The sequence below is a fragment of the Malaclemys terrapin genome, chromosome 7 (assembly GCF_027887155.1).
Source record: "Malaclemys terrapin pileata isolate rMalTer1 chromosome 7, rMalTer1.hap1, whole genome shotgun sequence".
In the NCBI taxonomy this organism is placed as follows: domain Eukaryota; kingdom Metazoa; phylum Chordata; order Testudines; family Emydidae; genus Malaclemys; species Malaclemys terrapin.
The window spans coordinates 28,511,523-28,534,242 of record NC_071511.1 but is presented as its reverse complement, the minus strand read 5'-3'; the positions used below and the strand labels follow the sequence as shown (position 1 = coordinate 28,534,242).

At 38.1% G+C, this 22,720-nt stretch overlaps 1 protein-coding gene across 2 annotated transcripts in view; it reads right to left on the bottom strand.

The window, feature by feature from the left end:
* Window positions 1-379: 379 nt before the first annotated feature.
* Window positions 380-22,720, bottom strand: part of BICD2 (BICD cargo adaptor 2) — a 145,876-nt gene continuing 123,535 nt past the window's right edge. The window contains exons 6-8 of one of the 2 annotated variants that reach the window (XM_054034130.1): window positions 22,316-22,467; window positions 5,724-5,934; window positions 380-2,544 (exon numbers count right to left, since the gene is read on the bottom strand). In XM_054034130.1, coding sequence (XP_053890105.1) covers window positions 2,539-2,544; window positions 5,724-5,934; window positions 22,316-22,467 — 369 coding nt within the window. In that variant the 3' untranslated portion in view covers window positions 380-2,538. Of the gene's footprint in view, window positions 5,935-22,315; window positions 22,468-22,720 lie in introns of both variants that reach the window. The other variant, XM_054034129.1, reaches the window with a different exon arrangement.

The following is a 22,720-nucleotide window of genomic DNA, read 5'->3' as shown; positions in this document are numbered from 1 at the left end:
AAAAGACTTTGTGTGTTGTTTGGATTGATCAAAAGTCTTATCTAGTTACAGCTGACTTTGTACCTATATTTAATCTGGTTTTACGTCAGCTGTATATACAACTTCCTTCTGAGTTCTGAAGGGTCCATCAGAAATTACTGTTAAACATATGAATGACAGTTAATAGGGGTTTCTTTTTCTATTCAAACTATATGCAAATGTAAATAAATAATCATCTTTTAGGTTTCTCCCAGGTAAAACCTATGACAAAAATACAAATATTCATTTAAACTTTGTGCTAAGATTCTTAATGACCTAGGAATATTTCAACTAATTAAATTGGCAGACATTGCAAAAAAACAAAAAACAAAAACAAAAAAAAAACCTCACACACACACAGTAAAGAGATCTCCTTTTCTCTTTTATTGATACTGCCAATGCGACTACCTTTACACAGGCAGATTGCTTTCCTACATTACACACACTTTTTGTATTAATTTGGAAGTAACATTTTGCCCCCTATGCCTCCTAAAGTTATCAAATTAACACACAGTTATACCTTAAGAATCAGTTTTCCACCATTTTCTTTTAACCAATGACATTTACTTTTTCAGATCTGTGTAAAGGTTACTTGGCAAGAGTACATGCATATGACATTAAATGGAGACCAATCCACCACTAAAAGGTAATGCACATAAAACATAATACAGTACTTTGACATCATTTCAAATAAATACCCATGTACAAATGTAGTAATTTTTAAATGTAACAATATTTCTTATGAATCAATACTGTAACAGAAGATGAAAATATAAGAAGTCCCCACATCTAGGAATAATAATGCTTCTTCCAGCAAACAGAAATCTTTTCCCCACTGACAATATTATTACAATTTGTACTTTTTTTTGAGGGAGGGAAGTCCTCCCCCTCCCCCAAGTACCAATTTAATGATTCACACTAGCCTCAACAAACAGCACCAAGGCAGGTAGGTACAGCTTGTTGATGCACTTTTCACTTTCTGTTTCCTGAAATTACAATGATTAGATACAACATGCAAGAGTAGGTATTAATGTCTTGTCTTTCACATTTCCAAACAATACTATGGTTAAACTGTATCCACCACCATACACAGCTAACAGAACATTAATGTTCCCAATACATCCTCTGTATTGCAGCCACAAATGTGTTAATACATCTTGCTCATTTGTTCAATAAAAGTCCATTTGGTTCCCAAAGTGTATTTGGGTTTGTTATTTTTTTTTTCTATACCCCTGAATTTGCAAGGATCTGCATGATGAAGTATCATTGACTAACAGTATTTTTTACAATTTCTTGTGTATATATAATCTCTATATTAAGACTACCCATTAAAAATGTGCGAAAGGGGAGTTTGCTTTGCACTTATTGCTCCACATCTTTACTAAGTTCCAAAACAACTGTTCATTTCTTCTTGTATAGACTAAGCTATTCTAGGATTCTCACTTAAATTATTAAAGGCACTACTGGCAATAATTAATGACAAAAAGGCGCTGAAATAGAACACCCTATTCATTGACAACTTTAGAATTTTTCTTTCTAAATGTACCATAATTTGGCACAATAAAATGAAGTAACAACAAAACAATTCCAATTTGGAATTTAAACCATACAGTTGTATAAAATTCTGTTAATCAATAATACTTCACACCTTCCTAAAACCCAGAAATTCTGGAATTTATAGGTAACACTACTTATTTAATATTTTTCAAGTGCCTATTACTGTTTTAACTAGAGCAAAGTCAAGTTTTCTTCTTGTTACATTGAACTATTCCTAAGAATAATAATACAATATGAAAAAAACCCCAGAATTTGAATACCCTGGATTTCTTAATGAACATGGCAGTTAAAAATCAGTCATTTTAACACATAAAGCTTAACATTTTATAATAATAAAAAAAGCTGCGGAAGCACAGCACATATATAGTTTAGCAGAGCTCCTGGTTTGTGTCTTGAAACTCTTTTTCTAAACACGGTCTAGAGCAAAAATCAAAAATAGTCCAAATCTCTGCCACATGCTGATGTAGAAAATCAACAAGCACAAGCCCAAAATGGGGAGAGAGACTATGAGCACAAACCACTGCCTTTTATATAAACTCTTCTACATAAGGAATTAAAAGAAGCTAAAGTAAAATATCAAAATATCAAAAGTGCACAGGTTTAACAATCAGATAAAAAAATGAATATCTGCAATGAAATAAGAAAAATTCCCCCATCTGAACATTTCTAGTAGATCATAAAGTAATATGGTGAGCATTACGTTCAAAGTAGGTTTCTTCAGCACTTGTAAGTTTTCTTCCTGCAGCAGCACTTATAGGTAAAGCTTGTTTGTTTTATAACTTGAGACATAAAAGTAAAATTGCAGGTAGTATATTGGAAAAAGTTGTTTTTAAAAAAACCCAACAATCTAGGATCAAGTCAGTGGTTTCCATTCTTTGTGCAACAGGCTACCACTGTTAACCATAACGAGCCAGGCTAAGAAATACTGTTGCACTGTTGGAAAGGCCTTCTCCAGGAACTACTCTAAAGCTGAAAAATGGAAAACAGAATAACATTAGAAAAATTGGTACTCATTCATCAGTTAAAGAACTGACTTAATACAGAGTGCACTGCAAGATCTCCATAGCAGGTTAGTCAGTTGAGGGGCATCTGTTAGTTTCCCAAGGTAGAGGCAGTCACTTTAGTTGGCATGTGCTTTCCAAGCTAATGAACAATGCTTTACATGAGTACTGCTCAGAAGCAACAGCTTTGCAGGAAGATTACTTACAAGTACTGAATAAAGCTATACTGTTTGAGCAAAAGATACAGCAGTGAGTATGCGAAAGCCATTATCAATGAAGATTTAGGTTCTCCAAAGACATGCAGGTCAGTATATCATGCAGGCCAATGCAGAGAACAGTAATCATTCAAAAGAAGAGCCTGCTTGAAGAGGTAGGTGATGGCTTAATAAGTTTTCCAAGCTAAATCCCAACCCATTGAAAGGGAAATGAAAGACTTAACATAGCATAGGTAAGTTTCAAGAGATTTGTTTCACAAAAGTACGAGCCCCCATAATCTTAAATATATTAATCTAAACATACACACAGCAGGAACAGGTCACTTTTATGTACCGTTGCTCATTTCTCTTTAGATCAGGTTTTAAAACATACACTGTTTTTTAATCTTAAGAGCCATAGAGATGAACAAAAATGGAAAGGATTACTAAGCTGGTTGTGATGTAGCAAAACTATTCATATTTTGTACTGACAATGTGAGCCAATATTGATAGTAATAGTCACCTTCTGATAACACTGAAATCTTCCTATAAAGTTTCAATTGACTTTAAAACTAATCAATGCATGTAGTTTCTTAAATGTACCTTTTCTATAATTACTATGTTGTGACAATACTTCCACTAGAGACAGGGAAGCAATACAAATTGTATTAACAGCTTCCTACCAAAGTGGAAACAAAATGATAGCTACTTCTAATGGAGCAAAATGAGTTAGTAATCTAAATGCTTACTTTTACAAGGCATTCTTTATAATTACCCACAATGCAAAAATGAGAAGAATATAAAGGCCTTTTGGAGGATTGTGCAGCAAAGAAGAGAAAAGCAGGATTGAAAATTGTTCAAAGGTATTTTGCTTCTAAAAATATCAAACCTGCTACATAGCAATATTAAAGCTCAAATTCAGGAGAATACAGTGTTTTCTAAAAATGAAGTAATAATTGATGCACAGGGGCCTGCTTTTAGGGCCACAATTACTGTCTTTTTAAACCTCATGTACACAGGTAATTGGGCAATAGACTAGACTTGGAAAATCCACTCTTTAAAATTGGCAAATGTGATTCTGGCACCAAATTTAAGGATGCCACATTCAAATATTTCTTTTAAAACAAGATTTTTCATAACTCTGATGTCAGATTTCTTCACAATTTACTTGTGTGGATTTTAGAAGCATTTTTTAAAAATCTCTCAGAAACCAAAGACTATGTTTTCCCTCCATTGGAAAAGCAGGCTGCGCTCCTTATTACTTTATATTTATATTGTGATATCTCCTGACTACTTATAGGCAGAGCGGCGATACACAAGAAGCAAGCTGCTGACCATCTACAAGAAATGGTAGTGAAATGAGGCAGTACTACACCAGGATCATTAGAATGGTTTTAGAAAACATCACTATCAGCAGACAACTGTGCAGTCTTGGATTACTTTTAGTTAATACTATAAGCATACAAAATTATTTGAAAAAGTACAAAATGAACAGGGCTTTACATTAAAATAAAGTTTGAGGCTAGGCACTTTAAAAACTTTTGTTTTTAAAAAAATGTGCCTTATTGTGCTCCACAAATTTTCCACAATTTTAAAAGCAACATTTTTCAATCTTGTATATTTATCACTTGTATAGGCACCAATTATGAAGTACACTTTTTTATGTTATCAAACATATTGAAATTAAGTGGCTAAAAAGGCCCCTTAAAAGTCCAATAGCAGACAAAGTATTTTTTTTTTAAGATTAATACATATGCTAACCTACTTCATTAATATTTATTAACGAGATGAACGGGTTAAATTTCCTGTGCCTATAATGTAGAGCCCTGTGAAAGGTGTGCTTGCATAAGGAATGCAATTTTTTTTTATATTAAAAAAACCCACAAACAAACAGAGCTCTGAAACACTATCCCATTAAGATTAATACTGAGAGCTGAGAAAAACTGCATTGTGACTTAAAAATAGTAGAACACAGTCATATAAATTCTGTACAGATATGGTGTGGCTATAGTAATATGTAAAAACACCTTCTTTCCAAACTGTTATGCTGCAAAAAGCAACATGAGACCACAAACATCCTTTCCATACATGACACTTTTTCACAGCATAACTTTAATGTGAAACTGCATACTAGTTAGGATCCTAATATTTTTAATTTTATTCCAGATGGGGTAATATTGCATATTTTTAATAGACTATAAATGTGCAAGTTTCTTTAGGTTAACCCTCTGAAGTAGAGAAGAAAGCAGAGTTTAAGAATGTATCCTATATTTCTCCAACTTTTATAGCTTATAAAAGCCTTTTGGGACTTTGGTCAGTGGTGATATGGCAGAAAATTTCTGATGAGTGCCACAGCGGGCAAATCTAGTTTTGGTACTGGTTTTGAAATGTTCTGCATTTCCATGTTACACATCTAATTTCCAGTGTTGCATTTCACCACTTTTCAAACCAGATTAACAAGGAGATTTTAGGTTTGCTTTTTCCTGTGAAAGCTTTTTTTTTATTATTATTTGAAGGATGCTGTAACCCTGGGGAAAGGATCACATTTGTGCTAATCAAACTACAGTTAGTAACACCAGATGTAGTATATCAGGTATAAACTTTTAACACTTACCCATAAACAGCAAAACCATACATGTTAACCGTGGAAACAAAAGTTTTTTTCCACTATTAACTTGTTAATAAGATCTCCATACGTATGAATTAGTTACAGTTAAGACCACCATAATACCATTTGTATTACATGGTTTAACAACATACTAGTACAAGTCAACTCACCGCAACATTAGATAGTGGGGATTTATGCTGACAATCACAGCATAAAAATTAGATGCATAATATGATTTCCTACATGCCTCTTCTAGTCACAATAGATCTTATACTTCTCACAAAACACCTGGTTGTTAAGGACAGACCCCTCAGATGTGTCTCCACAGGACCGGATATGACTTACACTCGGGTTACTGGTCCTGGCTTTGGAAGCAGATTTAGTGCGCACCCTTTTGGACTGCTCATGGTCAAGCTCCAGATGCTCCAGGCGCTGGGTCAGTGCCAGTTTTTGCTGGATTGCCATACGAAGCAAGGAGTTCAGAGTCTTCTTCTCATCTTCAGCTGCTGCGAGCTGGCGTTGCATTTCATCCAGCTGTGTGACATATTCGTCACATCTGCAATGAAATATATCAAGAGTCTTTAGCAACCCTATTTTCCACTACAAAGCATGAATCCTTTGTGCTCAGCGGACATGGCCACAGGCTGATAGGAAGGAGTTTTGTAATCTGTTGTGTGCATATTTATATAGAAACTTCAGCAAAACCACTGCACCACAATTATTTTCTTCTGTGGATCTCCAAATCCCACATTTAGTGCTCAAGTTCTCCCACTTTATATATGAAAGTACTCATTATAGGCCTCCCTGCCTACCCAAGTATGGGACCTGGAAGCTCTGTGAGGGGGCTCTGTCTGAAAATTGAGCACCCTGCACTTGACCTGGTAGCGATGAGTTACAACGGATGACTCATTCTTCACAGAAATGGGGCATTCTATTACAGAAAGTTAGGACTTTAGTTCTAAAGTGTAGGTTAGAACAAAAGGGTCCTATAACTTTTAATGAAATGACCATTAATGCCGTTTTACCATTGATTCAAATGAATTCATTTCCCTATTTTCCATGAGGCTGAAAGACATTTAATAAATTCCCCTTGTCTGTATGTTCCAATGCACATCCAAGCTCAGTCACTCTCCCTGTCCCAAAGAAAAGACCTATAAGCTGCCCAATACTGTCTGATTAGATTTTTTTTTTTTTTTTTTAAAGAGGAACAGGTGTAGATTCCAAAACTCCAGTTTTGCCTACCCTGTTTACTGGTGTAAGATACCAGAGATTAGTGTTTTATTGCTGTTTTGTTTTGAGCAAGTATGTCTTTTTATGCAAAAATCGTTGTTTTCAATATAACAGTTTTGAAATCAATTTCTAGCAAAGAAAAAATGGGCCCTTCCAGTGTTACATGGCATCTTGCAGGACAAGCTCCACAAATGCCTGTGAGCTGTTTAATCTGTAATCACTTTCATTGAGCTTGGGAGCTATTAAAACTGCATCATGCACCATAAACAATTCTAAATGAAGTCCTTCACGTGTAGGTGTGTGGTTACTGTATGTAGATAGAATGAGTGTGGTTGTAAAAATAAATAGGTCTATACACCAGCAGAAATTTCTCATTACCACATCTGTAAAACTGAGCATCTTCATAAAAATCAAAGCCAAACCTCCACCAGGGAGATCCTTCTTGTGAGATGTATTGTCAAGCTACTAGTAATGTATAATCTAAAGCAGAAGGGGGAAATGCAGATTCACAGACTGTGCCTTATGAAGGGCCCGATTATTTCCCCATTGACTTCAACAGCAGAGGCCAGCCTGCCGTCTAACTGAGTTTGCAGGAGAAAAGTTTATTATTTTGAAATACACATTGAAGAAAGTATCCAATAGTGGTCCCTAAATGCTCATGTCAAACTTGAGTGCACTCAGACTGCAGTGTAGTTTAGCGTACCAGGGACAACTGGACTCAGTGCCATAGATTGGAATCTACCTTTTTTCTCATGGAGGAGATGTATTGAGACTAAAGACCCAAGATGGTAACAATACATGGAATTCTTGGAGAGTTTTGAGGTGGGATTGAGACAAGGCAGTGTGCTGACTCCTCTTCTCTTCAGCTAGTTATGGAGGTAATTAGTAGGAGAATCAAGCCAGCAAGGAGACAGAGAAAACTATGTATGCTGACAATCAGGCCCTTTAGGCTGACAGCAAAGAGAAAATAGCTAATATGGTATCAGAGTGGGCATCTGTGTTTGAAGACCATGGTTTGAAGGTAAACACAAAGAAAACTGAAGTTGTGCAAGTAGGGAAAGTGTAAGAAGGGTGGTTGATTGACATTTTAGGAGAGAAGCTACTGCAGAACTACTAACTGTGGAATGTAACCTATCATTTAAATGAGCTTCTATATCAAATGACTGGAGGATAGCTAAGGTGATGCCAATTTTTTAAAAAGGCTCCAGCGGTTATCCTGGCAATTATAAGCCAGTAAGCCTAACTTAAGTACCAGGCAAATTGGTTGAAACTATAGTAAAAAAAACCCAAAAAACCACAGAATTATCAGACACATATGTCCACCATTTGTTAGGGGAAGAGTCAACATGGTTTTTGTAAAGGGAAATCGTTCCTCACCAATTTATTAGAATTCTTTGAGGGGGTCAACAGACATGGACAAGGGTGATCCAGTGAATATTGTGTACTTGGGACTTTCAGAAAGCCTTTGACAAGGTCCCTCACCAAACGCTCTTAAGCAAAATAAGCAGTCATGGAATGAGAAAGAAGGTCCTCTTATGGATCCGTAACTGGTTAGGTGGTCACAGTTTTCAGAATGGAGAGAAGTAAATAGTGGCGTCCCCCAAGGATCTGTACTGGGACCTGTGCTGTTCAACATATTCGTAAATGATCTGGAAAAAGGGGTAGACAATGAGGTGGCAAAATTTGTAGACGATACAAAGTTACTGAAGATTGCAGTCTGCTTTGGACTTATCTAAGAGTTACAAAGGGATCTTTCAAAACTGGGTGACTGAACAACAAAATGGCAGATGAAATTCAAGGTGGATAAATGCAAAGTAATGCACATTGGAAAACATAATCCCAACTATACATACAAAATTATGGGATCTAAATTAGCTGTTACCACTCAAGAAAGATCTTGGAGTCATTGTGGATACTTCTCTGAAAACATCTGCTCAATGTGCAGCGGCAGTCAAAAAAGCTAACAAAGTTAGGAAGCATTAGGAAAGGGATAGATAATAAGACCGAAAATATCATAAAGCCACTCTATAAATCCCTGGTCTGCCCACACCTTGAATATTGCATGTAGTTCTGGTCACCCCATCTCAATAAAGATATATTAGAATTGGAAAAGGTACAGAAAAGAGCAACAAAAATGAGTGAGAGTATGGAACAATGTCTGTATGAGGAGAAATTAAAAAGACTGGGACTTTTCAGCTTGGAAAAGGGACAACTCAGAGGGTATATGATAGAGGTCTATAAAATGATATGACTGGTGTGGAGAAAATGAATATGGAAGTGTTATTTATTCCTTCCCATAACACAAGAACCAGGGGTCACTCAATGAAATTAATAGGCAGCAGTTTTAAAACAAACAAAAGGAAGTACTTCTTCATACAATGCACAGTCCACCTGTGCAACTCATTGCCAGGGGATGCTGTGACAGCCAAAAGTATAACTGAGTTCAAAAAGGAACTAGATAAGTTCATGGAGGATAGGTCCATCGATTGCTATTAGCTAAGATGGTCAGGAATGCAACCCCATGGGTGTCCCCAGCCTCCTGATTGCCAGAAACTGGGAGTGAACGATAGATGATGGATCACTCGATGATTACCTGTTCTGTTCATTCCACCAGAAGAACCCGGCATTGGTCACTGTTGGAAGACAGGTTACTGGGCTATATGGACCATTGATCTGACCCAGTATGGCTGTTCTTAAGCTGATTTGGAAAAATAATTTGTGTATTTAAGAAGTACACTTAGTGCTACTGGAGAGACATCCGGAGAATTGAAAAGAAGAACCCAGTGTGCTGGGACAGCAGTGAAAAAGGTAGCAGGAGTGCTGTGGGACCTGTAATTAAGTAACAAATTGAAAGGAAAAGTGCATGCTGCATGCGTTTGTCCCTGCTTGCTCTATGGTTTGGAAAAGATGAGTCTTACAGAGATGGAAGAAAAGAAGATACAGATAGTAGAAAATAATATACTGAGACAAATGGAAGGTAAGTGGAGGGTTGACAGAGTGCACCTGGAATTCATTAGGGGGAAGATAAACTTGGGACTGTCAATGATAGATAGGCTGGAGTGAGTATGCTTGAGGAGGTCTGGACTTGTGAAAAGAATGGGAGAAAAACGAAAGCATGGGGGGAAGAGGAGAGCAAGAAAGGATGTGGAAGACCGAGGAAAGATGGAAAGACCCTGTCAAAAGAAGCTTGAAGAGAAAAGGACTACAGCTGCAAGACTTAAAAATCCATGCCATGGACAGGAAGGAGTGGCAAAGAACTGTGGGTACCTCAGACCCCGTGTAAATAGGAAAAGGAGTTTAGTACAACGGATATATTTCCAAGGCAAAATTGGGGGGAAAAAAAAACCTCCAAAGCTAGAGGAACCAGACTTTATACTTCCCAAACTATAGGCCAAGTCATCCCCTCTGATCTGTCACTGGTATTGAGGAAGGAAGGGAGCAACAGGAAACAAGTTTAAGTGTCCCTAAATGTGCTGGATGGAGGAGAAATGAACCTTTAGGACCATCATTTCCCTTCCCCTCCCATAAGCTTCCCTGCAGTCCCATGTAAGCTTCCCTGCAGAACTTCCCCACCTATGGAATGAGGACAGAGGTGTCGATGTGGCTGGGGATAGCTGCCCTATGCTGCATGTCCCAGCAATCCTGCAGAGAGATGTTCACAGGAATGAATCATTTGGACCCTATCAGCACTAACTGCTGCACCATCCCCTCTATGCTGGCAGATGGAGATGGATTTTGTTGCCAAAAGGTGAAGGGGGAGGCAGAAAGCACAAGGAATATCCCAAAAGGACTAAAGATCTCAGGAGGGCCAGAGATCTGTGGGATTTTCCTACAGTTCTTGGGAGAGCCATGGTGTTTGGCAAATCTACCACCTCCTTCACCAAACCAGACTCTTTGGAAACTGGGCTACTGTAAGCCAATGGAGTTTTCATAGTATCTTGTGACCTCTTGTTTTTTCCCCCTGCAGTAGAATGTGATCTGCCCCTAAAACATGATGATTCATTAGGCCAAATTCGGTCCCAGTTTACACCGCTTGCGTTCCTAGAGCAGGACTGCTAGAAGCCGATGCTGCACAGAGCAGCTATCCCCAGCCACACCCACCCCTCAGTCCTCACTGAGGTAACAGGATCATGCAGGGTGAACATCAGAGCAGAATTTCGCTGCTTTTCCAACCATTTTCAGATAGAAGTAAACTATCAATTTCTTTTCAATCTGAACTGCACACTTCAGCCCCCAACCTCACTACAGTGAGGCTGATTTATAACTGCTGCAGCCATTCATTTGATTTCTATTGCAAAAATTGTATTAAAAGACTTTGAGGAGTTGAGGGGGACAGATTTCACTTTTAATCCTCCTGAAAGCGAGAGGCTGGCTAGGAACAAGAATACTGCAGCAAAACAGAATACAGCTTCCCACACAGCTTTGCTAATGTACCTTAATAGCAGGAACATTGCAAGCTGAGGATTATCTAGGCGTCTCCTGATCAAAGACTATCAGTTGTGCCAAGCTGGGTGGTAGTTTGGTAACATGGACAAATGCCTGTAGGGGACTAGAATAAGGCCAGTAAACTCAGTCCATGTGTGATCTAAGACGTAATTAAGTCTAAGATTTCACTTGTGAAAGGCTACGGCACTAAAACCATTGCACCATCAAGCTTTTTGCTAATGCAAGCTTAAACATCAAATGAATGCCATTATAAACCTGACAATGGAAAATGATTTACTATTTTTAAAAATGTGATGAGATTTTTTTTTTAACCCATCCTATTCTCACACTATTTCATTAATATAGGTGGTGGTTTCTTGCTAGCAGCAGCAGAAATGTAGTTGGGATTCTTACTGTCCTGAACGACTGATCTCATGAGTGGGTTAGAACGTCTTGGAGTTTTACTAATGTATGAGACATTTTATGGCTCTCTTTTCTGAATCCATTCTCCTGAATGGTTCTTTGGGCTAAATTATTCTGTAAGTGAAAAAATCAGTATCTTAACTGGATCTGTGCCTGATACTATTCAGGATTCCTTTGTAGAACCAGAGAAGTGATACTTTGCATATAAGAATAGTGGTCCATTTAAACAGGTTGAAAAAGATCCAGGTTTTACTAGAAGTGGATGCAGACTTTACACAACTGGTCTGCTGGGACCACTGACTTGCTTTCCTCCCGCAGGCTGTTTATTATTACCATTTTAATGTTCTTCAACAGAGTGTTAGTCCTTTCCTAAGTATACTTAGAAACCATGGTCTCCAGCACTGCCTTATATCAATGCAGTATAACAATTCACACTAACATCATGACTTTGTTTTTACATAAACTGATATGGATTTGTAGCTTTGCAGGTATAAGAGCAAAATATCTTCCCTCTTTACAAATTCACATTTTATGCAAAGCAACATTCAATGTAGCATCATTAGATGGGTGGAACTGAAGTTTTCTTTGTTCCAAACACACTTTTGAAACTAAAATAATTGAGCTTTTATGCTTACAAAGGAAAATAAGATTAGCATAATGCAAGTCTGTTGTGCACAACAGACTTGAATTATGCTACTCATATATATATATATATATATATATATGAGTAGCATAATATATATATATGTATATTATGATGCAGACCTTGAATATAAGGCTTTGATGTTGCTTACTTTATCACTGATGATTAACCAGGAAAACAAGAATTTAAGGAAACCATCAACTTGTAAAATTTTAAATAAGCAATACTGTAAAAAAAAAACCTCAAACTCAGATGATACAGAGAGAGGAAAATCCCTGAAGGACTCCATAAAACTAAAAGTTAAAAACATTTAAAATGCCCATGTCTAAAGCTAAATTATTCTTTAAAAACAAAAATCAAAAGCATGCCGAATATCAATGTCTCAAGGGTTAAAGACCTCATTTTCCAAAGCAGTTTAACATTAGCATTACTTACTGCATGTGCCAATCTCTCCTTATTTCTGCATACATTTTTGATCATCTTGAACTTCAGTGTGTTCAAAATGGTTAATTAATCCTGATCTATTTTTAATCATGTGTTTTGCCATGCTCTTCTACTGTGCTAAGATCTGTATTTGCAAATGCAACCCATGTAGCTATTGGCACCTGCACTTAATTACACCCATTTACCTTTTCCCATTTTCAGTTGTGAAAAATGCCAATTTATAAGAAAGCAGTAAAGCATAACAAGCAGAAAGAGCTAACTGAAGAAGCCTCTTTGGGAACAATGTCAGCTACTTTAGCCTCTACCACATTAGATTAAACTGTCACTTACATTAGAAATTAAGAGCAGAGCGGATTAAAGTCTCCCAATTTTTCCTCTTTATTAAAAGATGGAAAATATATCAAAGCAGTGGCTAAAAGACATTTAAATGAACGTGGACCCTAACAGAGACTAAGAACAGCATGGCTATAAGAGGTACTAGCGTCTACCTGCCATATTAAGCTCTGTCTTTACATTTGAAATAAGTTTGCTGAGAAAATTCTTAACAACCCACCATCAGCAGCAGGAGTGAAGAGGCCCTTACCTGCAGAGGAAACAGTGTGCTTATACTGCTAGAGGGGTGGGCATGTGGAGGAAGAGAGGGGTTAGGGAAAAGAAGGTGAATCTGTCATTATGTGGCTCCATTACCCTTCCACCCAAGACTACAGTAGAAAACGCACAGTAGTTCCGCTGCTGCTTTGTAGGTTAGAGGGCAGAAGTAAAGATTATTCCTTTTCCCCGTACCTCCAAAACGATCCCTAATTTGGACTGGGTACTGAAGGCAAGATTTAGAGCCAAGCTAAACACCATTTGAATGTATTTAATTAGAACGCCAATTTTTAAATGGCTGACATTTTGCATCAGTTCACCATGCAATGTAGAGAGAAAAAGACAAGTTACAGTGGTTCATTTTAGACGGTCAACCTCTAATTTACAAATTTTCTTCCACGTAAGGTCAAATTTTGTGATTCTTTCTTAAGCCAAACTCTCACTGGACTTCATGGAATCTTGCTTGACTAAGGGCTATAGAAATTAGCCGTCATTTACTAAGGTCTCAATTCTGGAAGGTGTTGAACTCCCAACTCATTTCATTTAGATTAACTAACACACACACACACACACACACACACACACACACACACACACACACACACAAGTATCCATATGCTCTCAGCTGCCTTGACACAAAAGTGCATAGCAAGGAAAACAAACAGAAAAGAAAAGAGAAAAACAACCTAACTGAAATGCAGTTATCCCATCCACTCAGACTTCAGTGGAGGAGCCCACACAAGACTGGAGTCTAAATAGTCAATGAGAGCAGGGTGCTCTCCATGAAAGGGGCTTTAGAATTTACTCCCCATTAAGTTCAAAATGGTCAGACGGTCATATCGTGTGGTAATGAGGGCCATGAAAGTACCCATAGACTAGCGCAAATACAAACCCTTATCCCATTCTCTTTTCCAAAAGCTTGGAGCTGTTTTGAACTTAATGGGGAGTAAATTCTAAAGCCCCTTTCATTGAGAGCACCTTGCCAACAGCTAATCAAAATGGCAGCTTCTCAAATAGGCAGGGCCTTCATTGGTTAAAATCAAAACCTGCTAAGTATTTACAACACTCCTGTGAGGTGAGAAAGTCTCATTATCCATGTTTTGCAGATGTGGAACTGGGGCACATAGCGGTTATGTGACTTGCCCAGAATCACACAGGAAAGCTGAGGCAGAGTTGGGATCTGAATCCAGATCTCCCGGGTCCCAGTCATGAACCTATTCATAAAGCTCTCTGTAAGGGGATATCAGAACATTATTGATTTTCAAGCTCTGGTCATATTCTGGTTTGAGTGAAGCTGTTGGCCATTTTCATTGTATTTTTCAATCTTATGTCAGCAGTGCCTAAGCCCTAGGATAGGTGCATTGTTGGTATAAATATAAATACATAAATCAGTACAAGAAGCCACTAGTGTCATTTTATACCATTTCTATCAAATATATTTTGAATTCTTCTTTTTTCTGCCACTGTGTCTTGTTACTTGCATATAGGACATTGGCAGTGCACAGTACTGGACCTGGAAAAGGTGTCACACATAGGATCATTCACTGTCCCTGAGTTATCATACCACTGGCTGTAGAAATTGGAGAGAAATGCCTGTTAGTCAGGCCTTATGAGACGCCACTCTAGCCTTGTTTTCAAGATCACAGTTCTCCACCTGGCTTCTCTGAGCCGAGCATTTATCCAATGTAGAAATATTCTACAACTTGTTCCAAAACCGTCCCACTCCAATATGAAGCCCATTTAGTTATGCATTTCTCTTACATGTAAGTTTCACTGTGCTCTGGTTCAGTTTACAGCTTCCATTGTTAAGCTCTTCTTTCATGTTCTGCAGGCCCTATGATGTCTGAACAAGAGGATAGCCTCCAAATTAGCTTTGGAATTTTAACCACTCTGCCAGTGTTTAGATTTGTTTACTTCATTTCATTTTCACACTGTCAGTTAGATGCCTTCTCTGCGATGGTGAACAGTAATTATTCATTAATTGCTGTTTGGGTGGTAGAAGTCACAGCCTAGTTCCGTTATTCTGATAGCGTTCTTGGACTAGTCTCCTCCAACTCTAATATTAGTCTCAGACTACGCACTATCCTCGCCTTACCAGCATGTTCTAATAAATGTCATCTTCCCTCCTACTGACTAGCTGCAGAGTTTGTCTTCCCCTTCACCTCCTATTGATGAAGTACTGGAGTGTCAGGATGCTTGTTAATTACATCTAGGTGCACTTGTACACTGCTTGTCAAAGTCATCTACTCTCTGCTGGATGCCATTTCTTAATTACTGTTCCATCTTTATTCTGGAGGGAAAACATCTATTCTCATCTCATTCTCACTTGTTCTTAGCTTCTGGGAAGATGGTTTCCCTCTAGAGATTCACTGTAAGGTTTTGTTTGCTGATGTTCTATATAACCATTTTCCTCAGGCTCTTGCTCAGCTGAGTGGATTCAGCAACCTTCACTCTGAAGCAGGGAATTTGCAATTTGCTGTGGCAAGTTCTTTTTTTCTGCTAGTGTTCATTTTGTCCTCCTTGCAGAACTGAAGTACTTTTCTTCTATTAGAAGAAGAGGCAGAATATTTCTGCAGAATAGTCTGAACGGATTTATTTGATCTGAGGTTTCAGATTCTTACATAAAACACACGAACACCACGTTTGAAAATGTTTTGTCTCTGGAATGGATAAGTGTCTCATTTTGCTTTTGCTTTTATATCTCCACTTGAATTTGCACCCTTTTACAGGAATATTTGCTCCTCATCCTGAAATTATATCTTGCTTATTATTTCCTTAGCTGCTTTGATTTTCACATGCATTATTTCCTGACACAGTAAGTCTTAATGCTATGGTCTTTTTGCTGAATCTTGGTATTTTGTTCTTATTCTTGTATTCTTAGGGCTGGTCTTCACTGGGGGGAGGGGGGAGAGAGTGGGGAATTGATCTAAGATACGTAACTTCAGCTACAAGAATAGCGTAGCTGAAGTAGACATCTCTTAGATCGATTTACCTTGTGCCCTCATGGCACGGGATTGGCGGCCGCGGCTCCCCCGTCGACTCCGCTTCCGCCTCTCGCTCTAGTGGAGTTCTGGAGTCAATGGGGAGTATGTTCAGGGATCACTTTATCGTGTCTAGACGAGACACGATAAATCGATCCCCGATAGATTGCTTACTACCCGCCGATCCGGCGGGTAGTGAAGACGTACCCTTAGTGCTTAGTGTGACCAAGTGTCAGAGTCAGGTCCTTGTGGGGCAGTGTCAGTCACACTGGCTCGGAGACCAGGTTGGTCTCTTTGGCCCAGATTTTCAAAAGTTTTGGGGCATTGCTGACCTCACTCAGAGCTGCAATGCCTACATGATTTAGGAGCCTAAATCTCACTTTCAAAAGGGATTTAGGAGTCTAAATTCCATCAATGGGATTGAAGCACTTAAATCCCTTTTGATTAGGCTCCTAAATGAGTTAGGTGTTGCAACGCTGAGCAAGGGCAGCAATGCCCAAGTGCCTTTGAAAATCTGGGCCCTTTGCTCGAACTCATGGATATAAATAGAGGATTAGCAAAGAGAGCTAGGCAGTAAAGCACAGAAAATTCCTGAGACTAGCCCACCTGAAAAGGAGCAGGGTCTGAGTGTTTGTAGGTAGGGACCTGCCCAATTCTGTGTTCAGTTACGAATAAAGGAAAATCATGGTAAGATAGGAATTTTGTGCAAACTAAAGAAACAAATCTCTCCCCTGAGGGGCTTGTAATCTAGGTTACTCACAAGGCAGCCAATTATGTCCTGGGAATGATAAGGGTCATACTAAAAGATCATTATGTACACATCCTGGGTTCAGTGGTTTTTTTAGAAGGGTGCAGGTGTGTTCCCTAATACGGTAAAGTGTTATTTTTAGGACCTGGGCAAGCTAAATCAGACAAGAGGAAGGAGTAAAACAATGAAATCAGTATTAGCCAGTCTTCAAATTGAAATCAAAGTATCTTCCTTTCTTTCAGCTTTTCTATGCTAGTGATTAATTAATACCTGCTTGATCAGGGTTTGGGTTTTTCCTGAATAACTGAAGCTTCTCTCCCAAACCTGCAGTAATGCCCTGTATTTAGACTGCCATAGTACAACAGCTTCTTAAATAATTGCTTGTGGGCAAGTTTTTTTCTGTCCTTCACCAAGTCAACTTCTTGTGACCACACTCTTTCATTCTAGCATGTGTTCTTGATCTTTAGCCTCAGATGCTATAAATCCCTGCACCTCTGCTGAATCTCCATTCCCATGTATTAGGGACTCCTGGAGAATTACAATCATGGTGTTTTGATTTATTCACAGTTGGGTGCAGATGGCTCAAAGCAACTGCCAGAAAGGCTGCAGTCTTCTTCCTCCATGTTTCCGTATTGAATTAATAAAAAATACTAACTTCTGTTTAAATTCCAAGGTTGGTACATTTCTTATCTATTCTAATATTGTGTTTTGTTCTATAATGAGCCTTAGGAAATATAGCCCTTTGTAACTTTTTCTGTAAATGCCTGTCAGTCTAGAAACATATTTTGACCTGCTCTACCTTTACATTTTAGCCATGTTCATTTCAATCTCATCAGAATTTTACAGGAAAACTGTCTCATAGAAAAGAAATCTTATTTTCAAGCTTCTAAACAAATAAATTACAAAATCACAGTTTAAATAACCTGATTTGATAATTGTAAAAAAGAATTAACTACAGTACGTGCTTTTAAATATCTGGCTCAAATTTGATGACTTTTAAAACTTTATCTACTTGGAAGTTTAAATTTGATAAGATTCCTGTATAAAAATTCCTTCCAGAATAGTTAATCCTCTAAATTCATTATTGAGGTTTCCTTATTTGGTGCTGCTAATATAGCCCCTTAACCACAGAAACCTCATTAACAGCTTTATAGCTCTTTGGAAGTAGCCTCTTGATTCAAATATTTTTCGGGAAATGTATGAAACAAGATCTCTTGTTTCACTTGAGTTCTCTGGATAAAATAAACAAAGAGCTAAACAATGGGTGTACACTACATTTCCTGTTTTTGATAAATTCATCACAGAGATACACATGAAAACACTGAATTTACTTTAAAACAATTATTATTGATCAAGTTAGCTACCAATTTACAAAATGTTAAGTAGTAACTACTGGGTACATTTTTAATAAATAAGAGTCATTTGTGGGGCATTTAGTTTTTCTTTTCAATTTGAAATGATTTACTTGTTTAAAAAAAATAAACAATTTATATCAAGCTGTGCAACTATACTTCCGTGTTATGAATCTATTTTAAGAATAAACCATTTTTCTTAGATTGAATCTCTTCACAACACACAGATTTTCTTGATTTACTTTTTTAGAATTCTAGGTGCAAATGTTCCTAAGATATACACCAGATTCCAAAATGTTAACTTGGGCAGTGTATTATGAAGAACTTTTCAGAGATTCATGATTTTGAAATATACACTTTCAACAGCTGCTTCAGATGACAGCTAAACTATAAGAGTGGATGGTATCAATAAAAGGTCCCCAAAAAAAGAAAAGCACCACTTCATATTTGTAATAAAACTGGAGACAGTGTCTAGTTAACATTTACCACAGTCAGGAAAATCCAGATGTTCAAGTCTTTGTTGCATGGCAACATTTAGAACCATCCAAGCTTCCTATTAGCAACTGTAAACCTGAAAGAAAACTCAGTTTACTTTTCTCTTGGCATTTTAAATGGAAAACCTATTGCATCTTTCTTCTAATGCAGAAAGTTTGCTAATTAACAATAAAATATTTGACTGCTATGAATTGATTCATGAATAAATAGTAAGAGTCCTAATTAAGTGGAAAAATTCCATTTTCAGAACAATATGGCAGATTTTGACTATCCCTCAATATTCTGATCCCTATTTGCATGGATGGTAATTGCATGCACATTTTTGTGTGCACAATTATTAAAACTTGGGCCTTAAATAGATTTTCTGCTTGCACTTTTATGTTCTATTACTCAACTATTTTAAGACCGCTTGATAAATGAGTGTATGTCTACCTATTTACTTACTTAGGTGAGGGGAGATACTCCAGCATTTATGAGTCTACTACTCTAAAATTAAGCTACTGAGGGTATATCTAATGGAAAAAGCTATTTTTCAAACTCTGATTTGCATGGCTTCCTCCGTCCACATCCCAAGTCCTGTTGCGTTTTCATTATTTATTGAAAATAGTTGATAGTACTGTCAAATTAGTAGGATTAACCTACTTTAAAGGAAATTAGACCCCATTTTCATGCCCAGATCATTAACACCTATTTATTATTTCAGCTTCCCTCATATGCTACAAAATGGCCAGTTCCCTGTGGATAATACAGATCCATGCTTATCTCAGCCGCTGTAGCATCCAAAATAGGAATATAGGCCACTACTAGAAGCCAACATACTGGATGAGATGAAGCTTTGAACCTGGATAGCTATCCCAGTGATTAAATTCTGCACAAAAGTGTGTTTCTCCTTCCCCTCCCCTCCCCAGTATCTACCTCTTCACAGTGTGTGTGAATTTAGTAGTTATGGAAGTAAGGGACATATTTGGGGGAAGAGAGGAATTCTGCAAGCTCCATGCAAGTCTGCCACTTAGCCTCAGTTTAGATATAAAATAATCCCGGGTAACTCTGTGCAATTCTCTGAATTTCTCAGATGGGTGGATTATTGCTCTCATATATGGATGACTTAGGATACACTATGAATTCAGGAGTTCAAAAGTGAAAAGCTAGTGCACTGAATCACTGTCCATGCAGTCCTCTGCTTTCTATGGGTCACTCTGTGCTCTTACTGACAGCTCACTGCTCTTTCATTGCAATGCCTAGGTAAAATGGGATCTCAGAAATGTTAGCTACTCATTTGTGCAAGCAGGTCTATAGTGCGTTAAGCAAACAAAGTGATTCCTGAAAAATTCCACACTGACTTCACTGGGCATCAGGCTGCAGGCTCAATCTCATAGTCTATACCTCCCAGCAGAGCTTTCTCTCTGCCCCCCGCTCGCATGTACATAAGCACCTTCTCACCTGTAAAAGGCCAGGGTTGAGTTTTCAATGGCAATAAGCTGGAAAGAAGGAAAACAGAAAAGAAAATTCCCCTTGCAGCATATCAGTCTATGACTTGGAGGAAAATAAATTCCTTTAGAGCAACCAAAAGAGGATTTTCAAAAGTGGGAGAGAGAAATTACTATCAAAGGAAAAATACACTGTGCTTATGTATAAATCTTAATAAAAACTTAAGTGCCAACCACCTTTAGCTAACAAATTTTTTTTAAAGGAAAAGTAAAAAGGAATAGGCTGATAGTTTTCCCTTCCCACCCCCTCCACTTCCTGCCTCCAGCCATTTTCTCACTGATCTAAAACTAGCCATGGGAAGATTTGGCTGTATTAGTTCCAGGCCTGTGTAAGTGTAACACCAACAGACCCCTGATGGGGGCAGGCAGGATCAAACCTGGGGCCTCTGGAACTTAGTGCAGGAGCCTCTACCGCATGAGCTAAAAGCCAACTGGTCTGTTAGCTAAGGCAGACTCATTTTTTCTCTCTCCCTGTTAGTGGTCTCTAAGTGCTACTAGATGGGACAGAACACCACATCCGGGGGTGTGTGGGTTACATAAGGATAAACAAGGGACGGGCAATACAAGAAAAAAAAGTCTGTATTGGGCATTACATTGTGTTGGATAATGATCTGCCAATTATTCATCCTTAAAGCTTCTCCATATCTGGTTTCTCTTTCTGAGCCAAGCCCAAATGCAAGGATATTGCAGGGAAATGAGTATTGTTGTCTATCCAACACTGCACTTTGCCTGAACTCTATCATCACTTGAGTGATGTACCTCTGCGAGTGCCGCTCTAGAGCTATCCTCTCAAGTGCACTGAAGATGACGCCTCAGAGTCCTCACAAACATTCCCATTATTCCTCACCATGGTACTTTTTGACATGGCACGGAAAATCCTTTCAGCGTAAAAATTGCTCACAGCAGACAAGAAAAAGGTATAAGCAGTACCTAGCGAAAAGATGCACAAAAAGACCTGTCCCTCCCCTGTGGTTATCTTAAATAAATAGAACAAGACATCCAAACTATCGAGTTACATTAAATGGTGGTCTTTATGACATCTGCCCTGCCCATCTTGCATTGTTTAGATAGCCCTGCATGGCCTTCTGTTATTCCAAGAGGTTTTTTTTTTAAACTCTACCAACCTGGAACTGCCTACTTTACATAAAAGCAACAAAGAGTCCGGTGGCACCTTATAGACTAACAGATGTATTGGAGCATAAGCTTTCATGGGTGACGAAGTGGGTATTCACCCACGAAAGCTTATGCTCCAATACATCTGTTAGTCTATAAGGTGACAGGACTCTTTGTTGCTTTTTACAGATCCAGACTAACACAGCTACCCCTCTGATACTTTAGATAAAGCTTTTTTCAGGCTAGTTTCCCCCAACATTCCCCCAACCCTCGGTTTTGTAGGTTTGAGAGAGGAAGGCAGTGACAGGCAGCTCCAAGTAACATGCAGATCAACAATGGAACACTCACACCTTTTACAGCATGTAATGTATCCGTATGTTCTCCAGGAACACCACAAAGTACAGCTAAGCAGGGCAGAAACAAATTCCACACTGAAGTAATAATGCGACCCCGATAAGGTTAACTTTGTAAATGGCATGAGAGACAGGTGCCAAATGCAGCATCTACAGCTCTAAGAAATTTTTTTCTTTAGTTTATTAATATATAGACATCTATTCTTCAGTGCTTGCCAGCACCTCCCATATTACTTTCTGTACCGGCAGGATTCAATTATAGCTGTATCTTCATTATGTAATGTTCATTTTATGTTCTTAAACATAATTCCCTCTCAACCTGAGTTTAAGTCACTGAAGCTAGTCACTCCCTCCCCTGATTTTCACATTATAAACACCCCCACTCCAGAGTCAATATAATTTGTTACACAGCAGCATGCTATATCCCTGTCATTCTCCTAAGCAATAGGAAAATATAATTGCAAGTCACTTTAATTAAACATTTCAAACAGCAGAAATGTGAAGGAAATAGGGCATCCCTCTTTTGTTTTTCCTCTCAAATATGATGGCATCCTTGCATGGTTAATACTGCTGCTTGCAACTAACACATTCTATTTATTCCACATACAAACAAGCAGTGTTTGGGGGTTTCAAAGAGAGTTCATGTGTTCTTTACCTTGTAGCAAACATTGCTCTCAGAGAAGAGAAGGTGGCAGCATCTTCTTTTAAAGCCTTCAGCTCATTACGCAGCTTCATCATTGTCTCCGTAACCATAGCTTTCTCATTTTCATACTTGCTTTTTAAGTTGGCAAGGGCTACCTCTGCAGTCTATTGTTTACCAAGAAGAACAAAAATGTACCAGTTAGCTAACCACTTTATGAAGAGTTTCATTAAGAAGTTTTTAATCTCCATTCATATAATGGAGCATTTACTTAGTACTGAAATGTTAAACTTCTAGTCATTTTTTCCTGGACAGATTAAATGAATTGCATATTAGGATATTGGAGACAAAAAGAGAGTTTGTTTCCAACCATGAAGCACCATCCCAAGGCAGTCAGCCTGAGGATATTTAGCTAGTTGT